The sequence below is a fragment of the Echiichthys vipera genome (genome assembly GCF_963691815.1).
Source record: "Echiichthys vipera genome assembly, chromosome: 14".
In the NCBI taxonomy this organism is placed as follows: Eukaryota; Metazoa; Chordata; class Actinopteri; order Perciformes; family Trachinidae; genus Echiichthys; species Echiichthys vipera.
In genome coordinates this window covers 6,238,533-6,263,827 of record NC_139839.1, presented here as the reverse complement: position 1 = coordinate 6,263,827, position 25,295 = coordinate 6,238,533, and the positions used below count along the sequence as shown (strand labels likewise).

At 42.5% G+C, this 25,295-nt stretch overlaps 1 protein-coding gene across 1 annotated transcript; it reads right to left on the bottom strand.

The window, feature by feature from the left end:
* Window positions 1-1,324: 1,324 nt before the first annotated feature.
* Window positions 1,325-23,406, bottom strand: rars1 (arginyl-tRNA synthetase 1). The gene is made up of 15 exons (XM_083927238.1): window positions 23,284-23,406; window positions 20,985-21,119; window positions 19,844-20,035; window positions 18,918-19,026; window positions 18,163-18,263; window positions 17,392-17,513; window positions 16,261-16,381; window positions 15,470-15,599; window positions 14,696-14,800; window positions 14,106-14,284; window positions 12,937-13,046; window positions 10,636-10,741; window positions 5,815-5,987; window positions 3,535-3,782; window positions 1,325-1,677 (listed from the first exon to the last, which is right to left on the bottom strand). The coding sequence occupies exons 1-15, from the start codon at window positions 23,326-23,328 to the stop codon at window positions 1,568-1,570; spliced, it is 1,986 nt and encodes a 661-aa protein (XP_083783364.1). The 5' UTR covers window positions 23,329-23,406; the 3' UTR covers window positions 1,325-1,567.
* Between the last annotated feature and the right edge of the window lie 1,889 nt (window positions 23,407-25,295).

The window sequence follows — 25,295 nt, the reverse complement described above, 5'->3', positions numbered from 1 at the left end:
TGATCCAATTCTGTCACTCCTGAGTAAAAAAAAGTGCAAATTCGCAACAGCTGCGATCACATATGTGGATGCATCTGCAATTTCATGCATTCACTCAATGATTCACACACACACACACACACACAACCTCACAAACCCCTGAAATCCATGCACCCTTTCAGCAGCCGAGGGCGAACACTTACAGAAGTTGTAGAGCCAGGTGCTGACATTAACTGTCCAGATCAAGCTGGCACGTATTCTGTATGTAGGCTAGTTAGAAAAGTCCATCCATCCATCTACAACTGCTTGTCCCTGTCGGGGTCGCGGGGGGGGGGCTGGAGCTGGAGCTGATCCCAGCTGACATTGACCGTGAGGCGGGGTCCACCCTGGACAGGATGCTAGTCTATCACAGGGCACATAGAGATGCACAGAGACAGACAACCATTCACACCTACAGGACATTTTAGAGTCATCAATTAACCGAACACCTGCATGTGTTTGGACTGTGGGAGGAAACCAGAGAACCCGGAGAAAACCCACGCAGACACGGGGACAACATGCAAACTCCACACAGAAGGGCCCCAGCCGGGATTCGAACCGGGAACCCTCTTGCTGTTAGAAATAAAAATGTCCCCAACTCGAATGTATTTTAATAGATTTAGTTTCCAGCAACCCCAAAATCAAAGAATTACGATATTTTTCCACACAATTTAGCAAATTTTCCTTATTTATGTATAAGGGGCACAGGTCACATGAATGAAGCTCATTATGCTCTTTCTAAACGCATTATTTTTGAAAACTGGACGAAGCCTAATCACTCGTGTATCGTTCTGCTAACTTCACCAACTTCTGATAAACCTTAAGGTTTGAAGAGGAAACAATCTTTTGCTTTTCTCGGGATGACAAGTTAATTATTTTGTTATCTTGAGATGAACCTTGTTTTCTCAAGAGAAATAATTTATCTCAAATTAACTGCTTAAAAATAATAATTGCAAGGACGGCAATCCTCTCCTTCCCTTACCAAAGATTGGGGACATTTTAATGGAACGACCGTCCACGAGAGTGAGCTACAGAGCTGCTGGAAGAAGCTAAACGAGCCCTTTGACAGAGGAAAAGATACGTTACTAAACAATAAGGTGGAGAGTAATTTAATCCAGCTCAGGAGGAAGTGATGCAAACCTTTTTTAGCTTGAAATTCTTGAAAAAATCTGTCAGTTGAGGCGTTTCTCGTGCATCTTTTTGTTTACAGATCAACTTTAAGCCCATAGTTTTACAGTCCCCACACGAATACTGGCTTTAAACAGAGATCCACAATTTGAAAATAACTGACAGCAGACTGGGCGGGTCGTTTTGCTTTCAGAAAGGTTCTTTAATAAAAAGGAAACTTCACATGAGTTGTTAATTATTGGCCTTAATGCAAGTATGTTGTCCTCCCAGGATGGATATGATAACATTGTGGAAATGAAGTCCAGTGAGTTTTGGCTGCGACGTGACAGGAAAATACCCCATATCCTGTTCCCCTTCTCCTCCCGTTGCTACTCGGATACAGAGGGAAAAAAAGATGGCAGCAGGTTGGATCACTGTGACATCACATCCTCCCGACGGGGTTGATGCCCAGGATGTCGAAGCATTTGGCCATGATGGCCGCCGTGGCCTCACAGAGGAGCATCCTCCACATGTTGACCTTCACCACCTCACCTGGAGAGAGAGAGAGAGAGAGAGAGACCTTTCACAGGTAAATACTACAGTTATCTGACAGATATAGGCATTGCTTACTATTTTTATTTAGATAATGATCACTTAGAAAGTACACTGTTAATGATTAAAACTTTCTGGTTTGTGACCCCTTGAAACTGATCTGCATCTAGTTGGGGCCCCTGGAGTCCTTTCATCCATCTGTGAGTTGTTGCAATAAGTTTGAGACGCTCAAATAGAGAAGAGTTAGAAGAAAAACAAACAAAGCTCTTAAACAAATGTTCATTTTTCTATCCTGACCTGTAAATCATATTTATCTGGTTGCCTCTCATTACGACACAAAACACGGGATAAAACCAACTGTCGGGGCAGCGTTCAATCTTGTTAGCAACATCTGTCAGGATTCAGCAGAGTAGATAAATAATAAATGTAAAATACAATAGAAGATTTGAAAAGTGCGACAGAAGTGGAGAGGTGGGGTGCAGTAGACGAGAGAAGAGAGAAGTCAGGCAGATCGGAGAGAGATGAAACAGTGGTGGAGGACAAAACGATAACAGCAAACAACAAAAAAGGTCAGAGTGCAGAGTTAATGGCGCCACCATCGCACAGCGCCAGCGGACTACCACGGCAACAAATTAAAATCAATCACCCGCGCATCTGCATCCACATGCAACATCCATGACCGTCCAACCCTATCAGGCCAAATTGCTACGCGGAGCAGAAATCCAATAGAAATTAGGTCCGTAATGAGCAACAGAGGGTGAATTAAACAGACAGGTCGTTAAAGCGGCACGCACGTCGATGATCATTGACGGACAGCAAAATTAGTTTGTAATTTTCACAAACAAGCAGATGCATCGAACTGTATCGGAGGAGAACAAAGCGCTGAGGAGGATGAAGCTTTGAAAAAAGAGCCAAGCAGACTTTTGAAAGGACTCTTACATTTAGAAACCTGTGAGGAAATATTAGTTTTATTAAGGGATGCACGATAAACGTATATATATATATTTTGATACTGATGAATTATCGTCTCATAAAAAGGGACATATTATTATGTATTATTCCGATAATTAGTTGCATTCTGTAAGATTTCCATCTACTTAAATGTCTTTTAAGTCACTGTTTATCAAAGAGTGAGTTAAATCAATGGTGACTGATCATGTGACCCACTAATGAAAGCACTTGCCATGTTAGTGACGCTGCAGACAGGGGTTGGTCTCCTGGCCCAGATGGTCACGAACAGTTATGCTGCGTTCACTTATAATCGGAAACTTCAACTTCTGAGTCAGGCTTGTAGTAAGGGCAGAAGTGTAATAGGAACGTGTGTGTGTATGGATTTCAGGGGGTAACATATAGAGGACGGAACGGAAGTAGAGAGGTGAATGTGTTTCAATAAAGTTTACAAAAAAACTAACAACACACATAGTGACATTGAACGTGACAAGATGGAGGCTCTGAGAGAACATGCTCATTACATCTTACCGCCAAAGAGGCCGCTAGAAACAACGCATCTGAAATCTTACGGAGAACAACTTTAAACTCTAGCTGATAAACTATCAGTTGAAAATACGAAGCAAAATTGCATTGACGATCCCTGAAAAAGACACGCACGCACGCATGCACACCCACCGATCCACCCCCTGGGGTTACTGTTACAGCGCTAAATGAGAATTAGCATAATTAAGCAGCTGTAAACATGAAGTGCTAGCACTTCCGCGCAAAGCACGGATAAAAACGCTAACAGGAACAAGTGGAGGGCTAACAGTGTTCAAATGGCTTTTAGTGAAAACCCTCTCAGAGTGAAACATCCTGTTATTGAACTTTTGACCTGGATGTCATCGAGAAAAAAAGAAAACGCACCCGTCTGTCTGTCCTTCTCCACGCAGTAGCAGCTGTCGTAGAACTCTGTGAAGGTGGTGGCGAGCTCGTAAAGGTAGTCGCAGAGCGTGTGGAGCAGCAGGTCGTCCAGAATCTTCTGCAGGATCTCGGGGAAACGAAGGATGCACTTCCCCAGCTTCCACTCCTTCTCGTGGTCCAGGAGAACTTCGGAGGTCTCCGCCGCTTTCCTCAGCGTGGCATCGTCAATGTTAGCCAGACGAGCTATGGACCTATAAGAAAACAATAACACTAATGTTAAAGAAGCCATATATGAATTAATGCTAAAAGAACACACTATTATCTGCTTTCATGCTTGTAAATTGTCTTCATCTGTTTGTATGCATTCTGTGTACAATGTTTTTAACACGCTTTTACTGTCTTCATACGGTTGCCCACTTCTACCACTAATGTGGGCTTGTGAAGTCCATCGGTGCATGTAATGCAATTTTGGGCTATGGAAATCAACTTGACTTATTTATTTTCAGTAATATCTTCCTATACATTTAATAAGGAAACTCCTTATTATCAATAACTGAAATCAATATGTGCCCTGTGATAGACTGGTGTCCTGTCCAGGGTGTACCCCGCCTCACACCCGATGTCAGCTGCGATCGGCTCCAGCCACCCCGCGACCCCGACATGGATGAATGAATGAATGAATGAAATCGTTACTTGCAGCTGTATCATCTTGCAAAAATATATTTAGTAAACCTCTGAGCATGTGGCTAAAAGTGGCTGTTGTTCCTTTTACCATTAAGAAGCTCCCAGTTGAACATCCCCCCCTGAGGTCCGTCTGTGTCTTTGTGTTTTTCTTGAACACTTGACACTTGAACACCTACAGTGGGGGGCAGCTGCCACCAGTGAGTGCTCTATTGACTGAATGCAGGAACATCAAATCCTCTCAGGCGAGACTGCTCATGCCTCACCCCCCGCAAGAGAAAAAAAAAAAAGAGAAGATCAGTCTTTGCTGGGCACTGTGCCACCCCAAGTTTAACAACTCCAGGGAAGCTGTAGAGGAAGGGGATCAACGCAGCCAGGAGATGGCCACTCGATACAAGGGGATAAGCGGTGAGGAGAAAGTGGGTCTTGCTGACTGGAAAAAACCCCAAAGACTAATCTCTTGCCACAAGCTCCCACAAGGGGCCAGAGAGGCTGATCTGATATGGCTAATGAAAGCATACTGGTGGCGGTGAGAGGTTCTCCAACCGGAGCGAGGGGAGACGAGGACACAGGCGAGGGAGAAACGTGTCGCAGGAACTCAATTTAACTTTCAAGATACTTTCAGCATCCCGAAGCGAGTGGTTGAGCTTTCTCCCCACACAGAATGCAGTCGTGCTTCCTTCTTCATCATCTTGTGAACTAATCAATCACTATTTGTACACCACCAAAGCCTCAGAGTCACAAATCAAAGCGTTAACCACATATGGAGCTGTACCGAGTAGTTCAAAGCTTCATTCAGCACGTTGATGCTCAAAAACTGAATCAACATTTCAATGCTGCCGAGTCTACTCATTCTGTTTAACCTGGTATTTCTGCACAGTTGCAGATAAACATTAGGCTCCACTAATATTATTATTATTATACTATTAGAATTATGTTCCAGGGGGGCTGTGTGGGATTGTTTCCAACTCGCGCGATCCAGACATTTCTAATATGTCCAGAGCGTGGTGACGTCCAAAAGTCAAATGCTGTTTAAAAGAGATAGATGTAATAATTTCCAAAATTCACAACATGTCATCCAACGAAATATTCTGCCTTTGTTGACATTGAGCCTTTCAAAAACGGTTTCTCTCTCCCGCTCGCTGCACACAAAAGGAGGCACGCACCTGCATTTTTTTAGGGTGATGTGCATGACATTTGAGCCTTCCTCGGAGGACCTCAATAGAGGCTTTGAAGGTAAAAAGTCAGTCAGACATTCAGTACAGCCCTTACCACATAACAGAAAAATCAGAGTTGCTTCGATACCAAAGAAAAACAGCACTAAAAGTCTATGCCAGTAGGGCCATGAAGCTGTAATGATGATGGAATAGTGGCCAGATGAAAAGTCAATAGCTCTGAAAGATACACCAGACATAAACCTGATCTGATCTTGCATCATCATCTTTTTTCTACTTTTAAAAAGGTAAAATAATTCAACCTCAGCTTACAAAACATATTTGGTGAAAAGCTGAATGGTTTAAAAGTTCACTATGTTCACTTTTGCGTCCTTGCAGAAGCAGAACCTTTCAGTTTTACGATGTGAACACTGGAGTGAGCCCTCACCTGATGCGAGTGAAAGCGTACAGGAGGTACGCGGCTGTGTTGCCCCGGTCGTCCAGCATCTTGTCAAACGAGAAGACGTAATCGTTGATGCGGTTGTGGGAAAGGTCGGCGTATTTGATGCAGCCAAAAGCGACGGACCTCTGGGCTTTGGTCAGCTCCTCCGGGGTCAGGACCTGCGGAAAGACAATTTCAGCACAATGAAGTTTCATTTAATAAAGCGGAACATATTAAAGACAATAATCCCCCCCAATAATCCTTTAGGCATTAAATATTCTAATAACTGTAGCTTTTATCAGCTTGTAATTACTGCAGGCAGTGCGTCACCTTATGCTTTTAACAGTAAAACCAGTTGAATTTAATCCAAAAAGTCGCCTCAGGCAAAGATTAAATTGACTTATTAAGTCATCGCTCTCCCCTGAATCTGTGTGTGGTGTGTCGGATACCACAGGGAGTGAACAGAGAGAGGAGGGGGGGGGGGTTATGCGGAAAGTTTCAGGAGGGTGATTCATTAAGTTGGGAAAACAAAAACTTCCAGTAAAGCAGAGCTTTACAGACTGAGGAGATGATATGATGGGACAAAGAAGTACAAAAATGAACAACATGACAAGAAAGGAAGGGACAGATCATCACAACATGAAACATTATTGTATTACAATGGGGATAAACAGGACAGAGGAGTGATTGACAGAACGGGACACAAACGTAAAAGACATAAGACACAAACGAACATGCTATTGAGAAAATAGAGATATGACACAATATGAAAAAACTAAAGAAAATAATGTGTCTAAAATATACAGTACGGCGTCATTTTTAAAAAGTCTCTCAAACAGAAGGATCGTTTACTGGGGACTATTTTCTGTGGCTCACTAATCAACATTTGGTGCTGACGTGAGTATTTGGGGCAGCAGGATGTGTATGTGGGATTGAGTCTTAATGAACTACAGAGTGTGTGTGTGTGTGTGTGTGTGTGTGTGTGTGTGTGTGTGTGTGTGTGTGTGTGTGTGTGTGTGTGTGTGTGTGTGTGTGTGTGTGTGTGTGTGGTCGCAGTAATGAAGGAACATGTCACCCAGTGCAACAGTGATGTGTTCTTAATAGTTTGTGGACAACAATTAAGCTCTACGGCACAGTGGAATAAGGATATATCAGGCTTTGATGCACACACAATTACTGTTAGCAGATACATTCATTATTGGTTTGGATTTTTTTAATGGGATTTGTCGACAAGACGGAACGAGAGAGCATCTTGTGATGGGATCACACCAGCTGCTACAACAAATCAGGGCAGGGCCTTAAAGTGCAACTCCGGCGAAATTGGACCCCATGGCCTTTTTCAGCATGAATATACATCGAATAAGCCATCGAGACGGTTTTTTGGGTGATCACCTATTAACAAAGAAATCCTGGATATTTGCTAGCCTGGCTAACACTGGGTAGCTCGAGGTAGAGTGCTGAACACACCCAAAATGGCGTTTTTAACCACTTATACTGCTCAAAATAACACCAAACCTCTGCAGTAGCATGAGAAGAGTCCCTACACATAAAACAAAGCACTATCAACGTAGTTAGAGAACCTGGAGTTTATTAAAGAAGACTGTTTGACAATGCTACAAGCTTTAGCGGCCAGCTCTGTTCATATTCACAGCCCAAACAAGTCGATTACCGAGTTCAGTTCTATTGAACGACTTGTATGGACTGCCTCTTAATATGGACATGGTGAGCTGCTAAGGCTTGTAGCATTGTAAAACAGTCTTTTTAAATCAACTCCTGGTTCTCTAACTACGTTGTTGGTGCTTTTTTTTATGTGTAGGGACTGTAATCATGCTACTGCAGAAGTTTGGTGATATTTTGAGCAATGTTAGTGGTTAAAAAAAGCCGTTTTGAATGAGTTCAGCACTCTGCCCCGAGCTACTCAGTGTTAGCCATGTTTGGTTGCTAGCTACTATGCAGGAGTTCTCTGTTAATAGATGATCACCCAAAAAAAAGAGATTATATCTCCGCACTGGCCTGGGAACGCCTCGGGATCCCCCAGGTAGAGCTGGTTAATGTGGCCCGGGAAAGGGAGATTTGGGGTCCCCTGCTGGAGCTGCTGCCCCCACGACCTGACCCCGGATAAGAGGTTGAAGATGAGTGAGTGAGTGAAAAGACCCTGGGGTCCAATTTTCCCGGAGTTACACTTTAAAGTGGTGGATCAAACAAAAGAACTTCCAACCTCCCCTCCATCTTTTTACTCTGCCTTCATTTTGGATTACTTTGCACACCAGTGAGAGGGGTGGGGAGGGATAGGACCAAGGAGGTAGGTATTAACAGGACATGACAGGAACAGACTGAACACAACAGGATACAACATTCACAAAAAAACAAAAGACAATAGGACAGGAGAGAATAATAGAAGACACAGAAGAACTGGGAAAAAAACCTAATATTAGCAGCAGCGTTAGCGGCGCAGGCTGAGGTTCATAAAGGCCAGGGTTGGGGTTTGTTTTAATGAGGCAGGGTTAGCAGATGGTAGACGTGGGCACCGACCCAGACAGACAGCGGAGCACCAGGCCAGAGGAGCCTGCAGGGAAACTGTGTTGGCACCGGTTTCCCACAACCTTCTCAGCATAAAAATCATTGCAGTTCAACTGGAAGTCACTGACTGTTTACACTGCACCAAGTACTCCAGATAATACTTAACCAGGTCAGGTTTTGTTGTTTTTTTTCTCTTTATCCCTCTGCAAGTTTAATTTCAGATACAAACCCTTGAGCGAGAGAGGATTTGCTGTGTGAAGTAAAGGGAACAACAGCTAACAATAGTCTTGGGATGAGGGAGAAGGCTTGTGAACAGATATTCTCTGGGTTGGATCCAGAGACTAGCTGGAACCATCTGTAGGTCAGGAGGTGAGAAACAACACCTCACATTCCTAAACAACCAACATTCACTTATTTTAACAAGGTCCTCGTTGAGCTGCATGGGGTCCACTGACAGAGAGATTGTGTTGTAGCGGGGTGAACCCAGCAGCTGAGTTTGGGTTATTTATGACCAGGAGTCAAGGTGCTGCTGGGGGGAAACATAAAGCCCAGCTATGTGTACCAAGCCTTCACTGGATGAGCCTACAGAAAAGCTACAGGAGAGGTGAGATCTCAGACACGACCGTAGGTGTGTGAGGCTTTCATAAGATAAAATGTCAGAGAAAACAAACGTGAGGCTTGAAGGAATTTCAGTGGAAACATCTGGGGAACAAAATTTTCAGTTCAAGAAAGTAGAAAAGAAGGAAAGCAATGTGGTTTTGCCCGCAGGTCCAGTGCTTCTGTCCGGACCGAACTCTCGACCAACTCTGGACGGGTTTGCTGTAAAATGTGGTATTGACGGCCACGTTTCCCCCAAGATGAACCCTAATGAAGGGTTATGTTCAGACTGTATGAGAAAACCTGTGTTGGAACATTAAAGCATGTAAACATGTTCTAGTATAAACACAACATACAAGTATGAACCTGAAAATGAACATATATCCCCTTTAATTCTACTCCCCACAGTAACCGCTTAAATGTGTTTGTTCACCTTGTGATTTAGAGCGACGCTGGGCAACGCGCAAACACTTTGACTTCTATTTGGCCTCATCTCGTCACTGAGCGGCAAACTGCTGCTGCACAATGTGGTTAGCTTTGCCGGATGTGCATGATCGAAAAGCAGCAGATAACTGAACCTTCTTACGACTCTAAATCCGCCTTTAAGTCTTGTTTATTTATGTTCAGTGTGAGGATTTGAGGTCTTTCTCTGTCTCCCCATTATCTCTGTTATAAATTGAATTAATTTGGGTTTCGAATTGTTGGTCGCACAAGACATTTGAAGTCCTGAGTTTTGGGTTTTTAGATTAATCAGTGATGAAAAGCATTTGACAATCAAAGTTCTTAGGTGCCCTTAGGTGCCATCATTTTCTGAGTATAATGAAGGGTTATTAGAGATCATTGGCTCATTAGGTAATGACCACTGAGACATCTTAGTTTTTGATATTTGTCCTGTGCCGTTGGCACTAGCGCTCTTGTTTGAGGCATTTCGGCCGTCATTTATATAATTTGTTCTTTCAACATTGGGTTGTAAATGTGCTAATTGCCTAAATAGCGTCTTAAATCAGACTACCTCGACCTGCTGGTATGGAGAGTCATTTCTTTAAGCAGGTGCACAAAATTGTTCTCAAGCTCTGCAAAAAGCTAGTGTGTGGACCTTGATTTATGATCAATCTGTCAAACTATGAGCCCCAAGGTCAATAATCAACTTTTATACTCAATTGCTCCTGTTACTCCGACTATTTCCTGATTAGAAAGTAGTTCCCATGTTGATTAGCCAGAATAATTCTTGATATTACGATGTTGAAATTCTGTGAGCATCACAAATGAAATTCACCACGATTGTATTGAGACGGAGGCAGAAATGTCAGACACGAATATCTTAAAAACCATGACAAAATAAAACCAAAGCTGGCAGCATGGCTAGACAGACACTACTAAAGGTAAAATTAAATTAAGTATAACGTCTTTGCCCTTTATTAATGTCACCTTTCTCAGTTTATGAGACAGCAAATGTGTCGTAGAGCAGAGAAACCCTTTTTATGATGCTCAAAGGTAAAAGCTCATGTGTCTGAAATGGGATTCATATCCTCACAAAATTGATGCCCAGAGATTGTGCCAAACAACACACTCTACCCTTGTAAATCAGCGGAGAGTCAAGACGCACTCTGACGTCAAAATGGTGGACCAAAGACGAGAGGGACGGTCTCTATCCTCCTCACATCCCACCATCAGTGGCCCTTGTTGCTTAAGAAATGATGAGGCTCTCACCTTGTCTCTCTCCTTCTCCTTCAGTTTGTCCATGCACCTCTTTAGACCCTCCTCCAGCAGGTCCATCAGCCTCACTGTGTCTCCTGACCGGGTCTTAAACTTCTTCCTGAGCAAAAAAAAAAAAAAACAAGAAGCAAAAGTTCAGCGAGAGGTTTTTGGGAAACTTTTGGAAGTCAAGAAACCACATAAAACAATAAAAGATACTATCTGGGAAACTAAATAAAAGATAATAAGTCTGTGCAGTTCGTTTTCTGTGCTGCGAGGTCTCAACATGTCCACACAGCAGCTTCCAGGTACTGGGGTTTGACTTTCTGTCACCAATAGTTATCATGAAAACAAAACTATTAGATTTCTTCTGCCTGTTCACACCTTGGGGGGGTGGGGAGTATATTTTATACATTCATTCATTCATTCATCTTCAACCGCTTATCCCGGGGTCGGGGTCGCGGGGGTGCTGGAGCCGATCCCAGCTGACATCGGGCGTAAGGCGGGGTACACCCTGGACAGGACGCCAATCTATCACAGGACACATAGAGACGAACAGAGACAACCATTCACACCTACGTGATATTTTATACAATCAACCAAATAAGATGAGCAGAACATGAGCAGAACATGAGCAGAACATGAGCAGAACATGAGCAGAACATGAGCAGAACATGAGCAGAACATGAGCAGAACATGAGCCGACCCCCCCCCCCCCCCTTTTTTTGCCTGTTTACTTGCAGCTATAACAGCTCCCCCCGTGGCTGCCTCGAGCCCTTATTGTCTGGATGAGCGATTATGAAAACAGCATGATAAATTTCTAATGGAGTTTGGAGTGTCGCAGACATTGTGGGGCTAATTTACGCCCACTCAGGTTACTATGGGGCGTTTAGCAGCACTTAGTTATGGCCTCTCTGCGAAGCGTAACATCAACCTCCTGCCTGGGCTTGGCGCTTCTTCTCTGGACGATGGATTGGGAAAAAACAACAGCGTGACAGATAGTGTTCAAATCATAGCGCCTGCTTTGCCGCCGGCCACACAGTGAGCACTGCTTACTGTAAAAAGGAAACAAATAAGAGATAGAGGTGGGGTGTACAGTATACGCACAGTGAGTGAAAATGCATTGAGTAGGACGACGAGGCGTGGATTGTCGAAGAATGAGAAGAAAGACGAGGAAGAGCAAGAGCAGGAAAGAGGAGGAGGCGGGGATGAAGATGATGCGCTGATCCAAAGAGCTTCAATCGTCACAATGGTGATTGTCATCCAAAGCAGAATTCGAATGCTTTGGGAGCGATCTGACTTTCTTTCTGCCCCGCTGGAATATAGTGGTGTTAAAAATCTCCTGGCATCCGAGAGAAAGATGTTATGATAGCGAAACAATCCCTCAGTGATGTCTCTTCCACTCGACGACACGTACCGCATACTTCTGAAGTCAGCTCTATATTCTGTGTTCAAGCTGAATGCATCTCTCAGACTCCACCTCGTGCTGTTGTTGTCCAACTTTTAATTACTGCTGTCCCTGTACTTCAGAACTTCTCAGGTCCCTGCTGCACCACGTGCTCAGTGATAGCAGCTCTGCATCCTTGTGGAGTCATATATTACGCTTTTATTTTTTTTAATGCAGTCGTGTTGTAAAATTCAGTTTTGATGTGTTAATAATAAATACAATAAATATACGATGCAGTGGCGATAAAGATGCAGTGAAGGACATCCGGATGATTATAGTGTGGCGGCTGTGAAGTCTTATTCTTCAGAGGGGCCGCTCGTCTTTGTTGCTCTGGTGAAGGTGATTTGGACTCCGGCTAAACGGTTATTAGTCTGTACGCAGCTACAACATTCAGTCCTGTAGTGCTCAGTGTCGACACCGGCAGTGTCAGGGGTTTAACTGCCAAAGAGCCTCCACATTTAACCCCTTAACGTCCAGTATTAACTGCCACAGAGCCTCCACATTTAACCCCTCAACGTCCAGTTTTAACTGCATAAGAGACTCCACATTTAACCCCTCAACGTCCAGTTTTAACTGCCTAAGAGACTCCACATTTAACCCCTTAACGTCCAGTTTTAACTGAATGTACCAATGTAAAAGCATGTGTCTTTTTTAATTCCATAATAGCGGCTTCATTTTGGAAAAAAGGGGAAATATGCTTATTTTCTTTCTTGAAGAGAGGCTGATAGGAAGATCCATACCACTTGAGTATTTGATGGATGGGTATGCCGTATCTTTAAAAGTATATCCAAGAGACACTTTGCTTGGTTGGGCGTACAGACTGACGCCGACGCAAAACAGCGAGTCGGTTCTGTGCATTTTAAACTCACTTGTCTTCTCCCAGCACCACTCCAAAGCCGGCGTGTTCCACCCGGGTCACCTTGGGGTCGTACCAGCCAATCATCTGAGCCGCAGCAAAAACCACCTGGAAGTGCGTGGACTAAAAGAGAGAAACACGCACACAATTTCGGTAACATATTACACAAATGTCAAGTTATGCTTCCAGATGAAGAGAAGACTATCTAGACCAAAACTGAACCCTGACTAGCCGCACGGCTCAAACACAGCAACAAAGTCACTACCACAGCACGGATGTCCATCTGAAAGTTAGGAAGTAACTTCATTTAACACCACAAAGCAACCTAATAATGGCGTTAGAGGAGGAGTCAGAGGATCACTAAAGTCAGAAGGATTCATCCTCTGGACATCATCAAAGGTCGTACTAAATTTTGTGCAAATCCAAAGCGTAGATGGTGAGATATTGTATTTCTCAAGCTAAGTGACAACTTGGATCCCAGAGACACAACCCGTGTGTCAGCCGTCCTCTACCTTTTGCAACACATTAAGATACCTTCACCATGGAAATGTTTCCGACAGGTCGCCTTGCATTTATTGCGTTTGGTATATTATGTTCCCTTCAGATGACAGCTGTAGTTTCAGGCAGACAGCAGACAGGGAGCCCATCCCTCTCTTGCTTCCTTTTGCTGCTGCTGATGTCTGTATTCAGAACCAACATTTTAAAGCCCCACCTGCTGTCCAGGGCACAGACGACAACCCCAGCTTCCCACTTTATTCTGATTTCTCTGAAAGAAATGTTCCGTCTGTGCTCAAAAAACATTTTAGGATACATTGTATTCCCAAAACACCGTTCTCAAGTGTTAAACAATCATTTGTCTTCCATGCCGTGCTGCCACAGTGACAAAAACATCGGGATTTAAATTGATTTTCTCCTCCTGCGCCCCTGAAGAACAAAAGTTTCTTCCTCTTGAAGTAATGCAAAATAGGAAAACTTACAGTTCAGCACTGACGCTGTGAACAAAAGGTCCCTCTGCTCCCTATTAGATGTTTCAGATTGTAACTTCTGGTGTGTTTTCCCCGTTGTTTACCTTTTTTACTTTGAGGTTTCTTTGTTTTCTTTTGTCCAGCTCCTGCATTTGTACACTCGGTCATCCTTCCTTATATCTGAACACACTTGTTCTCTCTCCATCTCTCCACTCACCTGTCCGCTGTCTGTGACGTAGATGAGGATGTCACCCTTCTCATCGAAGAGTCGCTGGCGCAGGGCTGCAAGGTCCGACGTGTCGTAGGTGTACCCGCCGTCCGACTTGACGATAGTGAGGGGGATTGACTGACCCGGGACAAAGACAATCTTACGACCCTCGTCCATCTCTGCCAAGCCTGAGGAAAGACAGAGAGAGAAACAAACACAGAGAAACAATAAACATTTATAAAAAACGAAATCAGGAATAAAGAAAGTGCAGGAAAAGAGGAGGAAGGAAGTGAAGATTAGACAATCCAATAAAGAGAAACGCAAAAACATGCAGAGACTGTTAAGGTTTGGAAGAAGACATTAATGAGTCAATACTGCCCCCTGGTGGTCAATAATATTATTGGTGCAAAAATGATTTAACAAAGCTTTTATCAACTCAGATACATGAGAGCATGACTTGAACATGTACAGAGGCAACAGGGACTCAAACAGAGGCCCACGAAATGTCAAATGAGTGGATCAAAAATGAATCATAATGGAAAAAAAATACATTTTAAAAGAGGCCATCCCCTGTGACCTTTGCCCTGCTGCACACTGACCTTTCTCCTCGAACTCCTTCACCACCTTTGTCATCATGTCCTGGTAGTACGACTCTCCTCTCTCGATGATCTTGATGTCCAGGCAGTCGTAAACCTTCTGAAACTCTGGATCACAAACAGAGTCGCCATATATTAGCAAGTGAATGAGCACAAGCTGACAAAACGTAATGTTACTACGGTTTATTTAAGGTTTTGTTTTATTCAACTTAGGAACGATTGAACCTCACCCTGCGTGGACTGTCTTCAACCTCATTACACAAGAACTGCATTACCCCGAAATAGGGCTGCAACTAAAGATTATTCTCCCTGTTGATTATTTTCCTGATTAACCGATCAGTCGTCTATAAAATGTCTATAAACGGGTGTTTTGTTCATCCACACTCAGAGATATTCAGTTTACTGTCAAAGAAACCAGACAATATTCACATTTATGAAGCTGAAGACAGAGAATTTGAACATGTCTTCTCTTAAAAGATGACTTAAAAGGATTAATTTGCTAAATCAGTTATCAAAATAGTTGGCCATTAATTTGATAGTTTGTTAAACCAGAGTGCTTTTCATTGACCCTTAAAAATGTGATCCAGTCTGGGTTAACAAGCCCAGTCAAGATAAAGGGGCACCTTCCTCATAATATAGTGTGTTACCTACAGTAGGTGGCGGTCACATTGCCTAGGTAACGCCCTGACTATGAATAGGTACCCAATATAATCCCACTTTAAAAACTATCCCTATAAATCACAGTGTCCTACACAGATGGATTCATATGCAGTCTACCTCTCCTGGAAACATCACAGATGAGGTTCCAGGCTTTGAGGAAGCTGGCCTCTTTGCTCTGCAGTCTGACGACACACTGGTACGCTCGCTTCTTAAAGTCCTCCTCCTCGTCAAAACGCTTCTTCGACTCCTGATTTAGGGAAGAGGAGGATGGAGAGAGATAAGACGGGAGCGAAAGAAACGAGAACAAAAAGAGGAGGGAAGATGTTTTAAGAGGTAAATGACGTGTGTAGAGAAAGGAAGAGCAGGTAATGGGTCTGTGTTGATACATATCAGTATTCACACAATGCAAGAATCCTATAAAGATGCTAGACCGCAGGTTCATAATGCTCCACAGCATAGTCTCGCATTAACTGGCATTAAATTTGACTTTTTATAGGTGACATTAACTGTCAAAAATAAAAGTTTATCCCTTCATTATTCATTTATCAAACCATTTCCCCTCTAAACTTTGCCTTCATACTTTCATATCCACATATAATCAAATAAAAACGATAATGAGTGATGCTTAAGGCGTTGGATAAAACTGCAGAAACACCAGAAGTAGTACATGAAACTTAACAGTGAAATATGCAGATGATGTGCTACCAGAAGAGAGCACAGCTAAAAATGATCCGTTTAGCTCCCTTCAGCGAACTAATAATAAACCCCATATGAATGACTATGCCTGAAGTTGCTTTAAGTCGAAGTTTCTTTGAACTCTGCCAACATTTGCTATAGTTCCCTGAGGACTCAGCCACCGGGCAGCAGCGAAAATCAGAGAGACGGAAACAGATGGAGTTATGACTGACTTTGTAGAAGGCCTGCAGGTCACCAATGGGCGGGGAGGAGGTGAGGTAGTCTGGGAATTTATCCTGCAGGTGGGCAATCAGCATCCCAAACTGGGTCCCCCAGTCTCCCACATGGTTCAACCTGAGAACGGCACAAGCAGTGTTACTTTCTACATCTGACGTCTATTAATACATGTACACAGAAGCTTTCTTTGTTTTTATCCTCCTACAATCAAAACCAAAGAAAGGAGAAGCCTGTGTTGCATTTTTCTATCCAACACTTTGGTCCTGAGTGAGACATCTCAATGACTGCAGACTAGATTGTCATGATATTTAGTGTGGATATTCAGATTCTCTCAGTCATAAATCACCTGACTATTCATCTAACACCACTGTGTCAAAACAGGATCAGCTTTCCATGAAAATGGAACTGTAGATATTCAGGATCTCCAGTCTTAGCATGTCCAAAGTGTCATAAATGAGAGGATTCACTTAGGTGACAGCATTACTTTTTATTAATTGCAGAAAAAAAACATGTTTTCTAAAGTGTAAAGTCCAGTCCTGCATCTTTCTCTCTCGCGTCCGAAACTGACATTTCAACCAGCTGAGCTAGCAACAAACTGATCAGCTGTTCAAACAGGTCAAATGCCTCACGTTCTAAAACCAGCTGCTGGAGACGCACACAGGCCACAACATCAGCTGGTTTGAGTCGTGACGGGTCAGTTCATACCGCTGCACCGTTTACCTGCAACGTTCCAAAACTGTTTCTGGGCTTAAAGTGAAATCAATCGAGGGTCTTTTTCTGCAAATTCTGTCATCAAATAAGCCATTGAGACTATTTTTTTTGTGTATGAACGATTAACAGAGATCTCCCAACTCTCCAGGATATCTCTGTAATCGTATATACACAAAAAAAATTGTCTCTGGCTTATTTGAGGACATAATTTGCCGAAAGAGACCCTGGGAAATTTCGCTTTAATAGACACTACTGCCTCAGGGATATAAATGTGGCTGTATACTTTTAGACCGGTTTCTTCTCAGTCAGAAAAAAGCCCCTTTTCATATCTGTGGGTCGTTTCAGCACAGTGAGGGGAGCCTCGCTAAGCAGCGTGTGATCCGTGTTGCAGACGCAGCAGGTTTTCGTGAACTGACCTGAGAACTTCGTAGCCCAGAAACTCAAACAGCCGGCTCATGCTTTCCCCGATGATGGTGGAGCGAAGGTGGCCCACGTGCATCTCTTTGGCAATGTTGGGAGAGGAGAAATCCACCACCACCTGAGCAAAACAAACAAACACACACACACACACACACACACACACACACACACACACACACACACACACACACACACACACACACACACACACACACACACACACACACACACACACACACACACACACACACACACACACACACACACACACACACACACACACACACACACACACACACACACACACACACACACACACACACACACACACACACACACACACACACACACACACTTGTTTTAATTGTCAAACTATGTGTTTTTGTCTTTTTTTTTAAACGTTGAAAAATCTGTTCACACAACATATTTTCTATTGTTTCTCTACTAATAAAATGTTTTGCATGTTGTACTTTTGGCAGAAGAGGGTCTAATGTAAATTAAATTGCAAACAATAGAACTAGGCAGGAACTGGACTGTTGAAAGTAAGTCTGTTGGAAGTTGGAACAGTGGAAGTTTGTACGCTCGGACGAGATGAATATGTTGCTGCATCGACAAAAGCAAAAGGCCACAAAGTGCAATGGAAACAGACTCAACGATTTAATGGGTCGTGAAATGTGCAAAATCAAAACACGTGTGAATCCCAGGATTTCACTTTTCATGCTCTAAAAAATAGCTGCATCGTTTCATGCTACCCGAGTGTGACGTACCTTCTTCCTGGAGGCCAGTGGGGGGGGCTGCACGCCGTTGATCAGCAGGTTGCTCAACAGTTTGGACACAAATGTCCTCTTCAGATGGACGTTGATGAACCCTGAAGACGCAACAGACATCAGAGGGGGCGAGACTGAACGGCAGCATATACTGGTATGAGAATACAGACTAATAGAGATGCTTCAGTCAGACATCGGACATTAACACATCTGCTGAAGAGCTTGAGTGAAACATTATTTCCACTAATACGTCTAATCTTTACATGAGAAGTTTATTTTTTAGTAGACCTGGAAGTTTATGTTAAAAATGTTCTGCTCAGCTGTTCAGTCGTAAAAAGTCAGTAAATGGTTGAATTTAAATTGTAATATTTGAGTATTTTGTTTAAAAAAATGTTATGCATGTTTTCCAGAAATAATGCTGTTAAAGCATATTAAGAAAAGTTTATTTATTTCATTCAGAAAAATGTGAATTCTGACGTGCGATTATAGATCCAACACACAATCTGTAAGTCCAATAAAATAAAAATAATGTTCATTTCTTTGTTTTTAGTGTATTTGTATGGAGATCTACACTGCCCAGAATATTGTAATGTTTTCATTGTTTTTTGTATTAATATTTCAGAAACTCTGAAATATGCAATAACGACAAAAGTGCAGGAAGCAGTGAGGAAAAATGCTGATTTCAGAAGTTTCCCTCACCATCAAAGAACAGTCTTTAAAATGAATGAGAGCCCAGAGGTCTCGTCTCTCTGTACCTGGTCCTGCAATTTCAGTCTTCTGGATGAGTTTGTTGTCCGGAAGATTCTGGATGATCTTTTCTGCGATTTCCCTCGGGTTGATTTTCATTCCCTTCGCCTTCAGCATCTGGAACGCCACAGAGTCACAGATGGATTGGCTTAAAATGTAACAGACAAAAGTATGACTAACTTCCCACTTTTCATTCTGACCCATCAGGCAGCAAACATCAGCACGTCACTGCAGATCGCCAAACGGTTAAAGTGTAATCCCAGCGCAAAATCCTCCCACGGTATTTTTCGGCACTTATAAAAATCAAATAAGCCATCGAGACAGTTTTTTTTCCCGTTCATGAACTATTAACAGAGAAATCTGGTAGAGTCGCTAACAGCTGATGATGTGAACTGTTGTGCGAGCCTAGGGCGGGAGCTTTAAAAGCAGGAAACAGCTGATCACAGAAACGAGAGACTGCAGAATATCGACCACTGTGATGAGCGACTGGAAAGCCTGTGAAATCCGTGAGATGTCGACCATCACGGCAGAGAACGTCCTGAATCATCAGATCACGGGGTTCACTTCTTCCGACGCATACGTCACTGTATGTCCAACTTTGTGCTGCACGTCATGTCACATGTTTACGCCTATCGCAGAAAGCCTTCTTTTAGGAAAGGAGATTATAAGTTTCTAAGTTTATTTATGGGTAACTCCTTGATGTGCAGTCATCTCGTTTTCAGGGGGGATAAAAAGGAGGAAAATTACGCCTCAAATTGCAGCCTTTGCCTGGTCGCAGATATTGTTATTTTCTTTTTAAAGACCTCTATGATACAGCTCTGTGGAGATGGTTCTGGCTATGCAAGGCTACAGGATCTATAATCCAATTTTCATTTAACTGCGGTTCAAGAGATTTTTTTTTCCTATGATCCACAGACAGACTTGGCGCTCTAACCTGGGACATGGCCATGGCACTGTTGCACTGGTAGTCTCCAAACTTGGCCTGCTGGTTGGGCGCGACAGACAGCGGGGGGTTGTCCAGCTCGGGGCAGGAAGCCCGGATGGCCTCGCCGAAAATCTCCTGGAGCCGCTGGTTGATGTTCGTCATGGATTTACTGCAGTGAGGGGTCCTCTCCTCCTGCAGGCTCTGAGGACACACAGCACATGAGCCTCACTCACATCAACATAATGATGATACATGAGGGAAACACAGGCAAGGATTCGGAGGTTTGATGAGGGGCAAAATAAACTTCTTTAGCCATATTTTTGGCAAGATGGTGATTGCCTGAGCAACCATGCTGTGAGATGGACACTTGAGAAGTAGAAGTGTGTGGCAGGAGTGGTTTGAAAAGTGTGTTTTTACAATTGCTTGACTGATTTTAATTTGAAAAACAACCATTGTTGCATTTTGAAATAAAATGGCCATTATCAAATAATGCCGTTTCTCATGTGGCAGTTATACCACCAAAAATATACAAATAGAAATGAAGAATGGTTCATGTTATTTATTAGTGAATATGTTATATGGTCTACAGTCTGACTTTACACTACACTGAAACCTACAACACAAAAAGATGACTCGCTGTTCATCACTGTTTACTTCCTGTTTTGTTTCACTCAAGACAAAATTCCACTTTTTCACATAGATTTTGGTGGGACGTTTGCTATTACACAACCATTTTAGGTGGTTTTTGCACACATTTGGATTATTTTCCCTTAAACTATCAACATTTTAACATTTTCTGAATATTATTTAACAGAAGTCTGACTGACTGTCAAATAAGATGCTCATTCATTCAACAAAGTTCATGAATACTGTGCTAATCTACTGTATAATACAAAAGCAACGTTTACACAAGAAACATGTATGTATTATTACATTTAACTGCTACAGGTGGAAAATTCTTAGTCTACAATGTAAATGATCATAAATGGTCAGTTAACCATCACCAGCAACTAAACTAACGTAACAGCTGCAGCTTTAGATATTCCTTTAGTACATGGCCCAGATCTCTTCTCACAAGCTTTTTTTTTTAAAGTGCAAGAGGAAGCTGTACCCAGAGAGCACCCCCTGCTGTGCACCCGCCGTCACTCACCCGCTTAAGAACGTTGAGGCGGTACTTCAACTTTGCATTTTCATCCCGAAGCTCATCCAGACGTGGAGATGGACTCTGGCTCTGCGGGTTTTTCAGACTCTCAATCTCTGCAGAGAGAAGCCGGATCTCCCGCTCCTGAAAAACAAAACAAACACACACACATTGACGTTTGTGATGCATAAGACCAGACGAATCTTTGAGATGTTGCTGTTTAAATTTGAAACAAGAGCCTGTTCCCCCAAGAACAGCGTCTACTGAGTTGAGGTTCACACAGCTGGGGGTGAAACCTAATGTAAACTGACAGCAGAGTCAAATGTTAAAATAATCTGGCACATCATAAATAATGTTAATAATATACATTAATATTGAATGGGGACCAAGTACGGAGTCTTGTGGCACACCTCAGAAGTCCATTTTAACACATATCCGCTCGCTCTATTGAACATCATATGTCTTAGATCAGGGGTTTTCAATGTAAGGGATATGAGCATGCCAACTGCTTCTTGAGGCAATTAAAGTCTCATCTCATCTCATCTTCAACCGCTTATCCGGAGGTCGGGTCGCGGGGGCAGCAGCTCTAGCAGGGGACCCCAAACTTACTCCGAATTCCTCACGGATGGCTGAACTTCTCACTCTATCTCTAAGGGACTCAGACATATCTATCAGGCAGGGTTTAGGATTCTTATACTTTCCAAAGAAACAGTTATTCATTATGAATAATTGCCAACATGTCAAAATGTAAAAGGCATGTACCTCCCCCACGGCCCTCATATTATGGAGCTGTAGGTCCAAAACTTGGAGCATGACAAAATAGAAGTGAGACAAAGATAATGAGGGGTGACAGCTTATCTTAATACCAATTTGATTTCCATGATTTTGTCTGAGGGGGGGACCCACAGTGTCTAACTCTGGTCTTAGATATGGCAATAAACAACACTGCAAAACAACTTTTTATCAGAGACTCAAAGTGAATCAACACTTTTACAGTGGCTGTAATTGTACTGTGCAAACAATCCTTCCATGTTTCCCTAATCAGACCACGATAAAGGTCGAGACAGATGTCCGTCCTCTTCAAAGCTGGGTCTGTCTGACGTTCCTGTCTGTTAAAGGGAAGGTCTTCGTTGCCACCGTACTCTACCGGGGAATTGTTGGGTCTATGTAAATCATAAATAAGTCATTGAGTGTGGTCTTTACCTACTCTGTAAAGTGTCCTTAGATATTTTTTGTAATGATTTGACACTATAAACAAAATTGAATTAAAGCAGAGTTACAGAGAATGGGCAGTTATTTTGTGAGGAAATTGACACAAATGTGCATTTTTAGATTCAAGGAGAAACATTTTGTTCAATATACTTTCTGTTTTCTTCAACAGTTATTCTGAATCATAAACATTTAGCCTATAAAGCTGGGTTTCACATGTGTTAAACACACAAATTAGGCCATAAAAATATGTTTATAGCACCTCACATTGAGCATAAGAATGAAACCAGAAGCTTCCTCACTGTCTGAACGTGACGCACAAACTTTAAAATGAGAAAACTTACAACTATGAAATCGAGACTGTGTTAAAAGTGGATTTGATCAACATATTAATATTGATTAATATTGAACATATTAATATTGATCTTTGACAGAGAACACAGAAGCTGTAGTTTAAAGAGGGAGACTCAAAGCTCACTCATACATTTACCTTCAATTACATAAGAGATGAAACCAAAAGTGAAATAATAGACCCACAGAACTTTTCTTATAATAGATTAAATTGTATTAAAAGTATTTTTTTAACCCAACATGACAAGTATTCCCCTTGCCCTAGATTCTCAAAGGTGTTTTTTATTCATACATTATATTTAACTGGATTTATTTGGGTTTTTATAAATGCTGGTTATAAAAACCTTAAATCTGAATATGTCACTAAGAAAATTGCAATTGATTGAATACATGTAAATGACAGTAACAGATGAATTAACAATAAAAACATTCATTAGTTGCAGGTAAACTTAAAGGAGTATCTTGTCGATGGCTAAAGAGAAACCCAATGCAAAAATGTATTTTTCTAATTAAAATAACTAGTATTGGTATAAGGTTTGTTAGCCGAATTTAAGACTGATGACAGACTACTCGAAATAAATGGTTATTTTTGTTCGGTCATGCAGTTATTTTAAACAATAAGCAGAACAATATTAAATCGACAGTTTCTTTAATGAAGTCTGGCGCTGCGTCGCCTTCTGGACCCCTTGAGCCACACACACGTAAGCTAACGTCAGCTAACGTCAGTCCCGTTACCGGGGCCGGTTACCTGCTGCTGCAGTCGGGTTGTGTACTCGGTTACCGGGTCTCCCATCTTTCTGAAACCCGGGAAAGAAACTCTTCTGGGGGCTGGATGTGGAAACTCGTGGCTGATGAAACCGACAGGAGGAAGAAGTAAGTGTCGAGATCTTCTTCACGTTTCCTGGGTGGGTCACTTACCACCGTGTGGGGACGACAGCGCCACCCTCTGGATCCAGGAAGGAAGGATAGATAGATAGATAGATAGATAGATAGATAGATAGATAGATAGATAGATAGATAGATAGATAGATAGATAGATAGATAGATAGATAGATAGATAGATAGATAGATAGATAGATAGATAGATAGATAGATAGATAGATAGATAGATAGATAGATAGATAGATAGATAGATAGATAGATAGATAGACAGATAGACAGATAGATACTCTTCTCTTACACTTTATTCTTGTGTTAGGTTAAAATGTTTTTGTATAATTGCACTGTTATTTGCTGCTCTGTGTGCCCTGAATTGCCCCCCGGGGACAAATAAAGTTTTTTGAATTGAATTGAATTGAATAGATAGATAGATAGGTCAAGTATCTCAAATTTGTATTTGAGTAAATGTACTTAGTTACTTTCCACTATTAGCATTTTTCAATTTTGACCCCTGAACAGGGTTTATTTGCAGCCTCTCATGACCCCTCAGATTTATCTCTGACCCTTTGTGGGGGCCTGACCCTTAGGTTGGGAACCATCGGACTAAACCAGCAAACTGTATAAAAATAAATATTTTGTAAGCTAGTAAAGTATACTTTTAGTTAAAGGTTTAATAGGTAGAATCTTTATTAAAAGCAATATTTAATAATAATAATAATAATAATACAACCATGGGGCGTTTTGAGGGGCACAGAATAAATGTTTTGCTTTTCTATATCCCCAAAACAATTTCAGTCAAAAGCAACTGGACTTGGTTATTTGCCTAGGACGACGTTTCACCTCTCATCCAAGAGGCTTCATCAGTTCATGTACGCATCTGACCAGGCTGGGACTGGACCAGGACCAGGACCAAGACCAGGCTGGGACTGGACCAGGACCAGGCTGGGACTGGTCCAACTAACTGGTGTGAGATCCAGGTATTTAACCTCTCACAAGGCCGATGATGTCACTGGAACCCTTTGTGCTCCAAGTGCCAACGACCATCGTTGGAGTGGCAGTCGTTGGTGGGAAGTTGGTTTCGACTTTGTTAGTGCTCTATTGAGTCTTGGGTTCCAGTGACATCACCGGCCGTGGAGATCTCTCCTCCTAGTCTTGGGTCTTCCCCGAGGCCCCCCCCCCCCCTCCACAGCTGGACGTGCCTGGAACACCTCCCTAGGGAGGCGCCCAGGGTTCATCCTTACTAGATGATCCTGAACCACCTCAACTTGCTCCTTTCAACACAAAGGAGCAGCGGCTCTACTCCGAGTTCCTCACGGATGCTGAACTTCTGCCCCCCTCTCTAAGGGAGACTCCAGCCCCCCTCCTGAGGAAACACATTTCGGCCGCTTGTACTCTCGACCTCGTTGTTTCGGTCATGGATCCTGCATAATCCATTAAAAATATGGACTGCAAAAATTCGTAGTAAAGTATTGCTACACTTTCGAACGGCCCTGGTTATCAAGAAAAAGAAACACATCCATACTTAAAGGTAATGAGAGATTTTGAGAGACGGATGAATTAAAGTGGTGCAACATGTAATAAGTGGAAATAACTCTACAGCACACTTTGAAATAGAAGAGAAGAACTTTTTTTTATTTGTTGTGAAACTACAAAACATATCGTTTGGTTGTTGTTTTTTTTGTGCTGGTGAAATATTTACAACTCTGGTCGATAGTACAGTGTCTGAGAATAAGATTCACAGCTTTTCGGGACTCTCGCGATCAAAAAGAAACACAGGAAAAGCACACCCAAATCACAAAAGTGCAATAAATACATGCTGTATGTTTCTCATAGCCGCCTCCGTACACACAACCAGGTTCATCACCAGTCGTAATACAAACA

What these genes read in the sequence shown, in the direction of transcription:
- rars1 (XM_083927238.1), bottom strand. Translation starts at nt 23,328, where the DNA reads ATGGGAGACCCGGTAACCGAGTACACAACCCGACTGCAGCAGCAG. An exon ending in CTGTGATGTTTCCAGGAGAG is followed by an intron (nt 14,801 to 15,469) that starts GTAGACTGCATA and finishes TTTGTGATCCAG; the next exon opens with AGTTTCAGAAGGTTTACGAC. An exon ending in GAAGGAGTTCGAGGAGAAAG is followed by an intron (nt 14,285 to 14,695) that starts GTCAGTGTGCAG and finishes GTCTTTCCTCAG; the next exon opens with GCTTGGCAGAGATGGACGAG.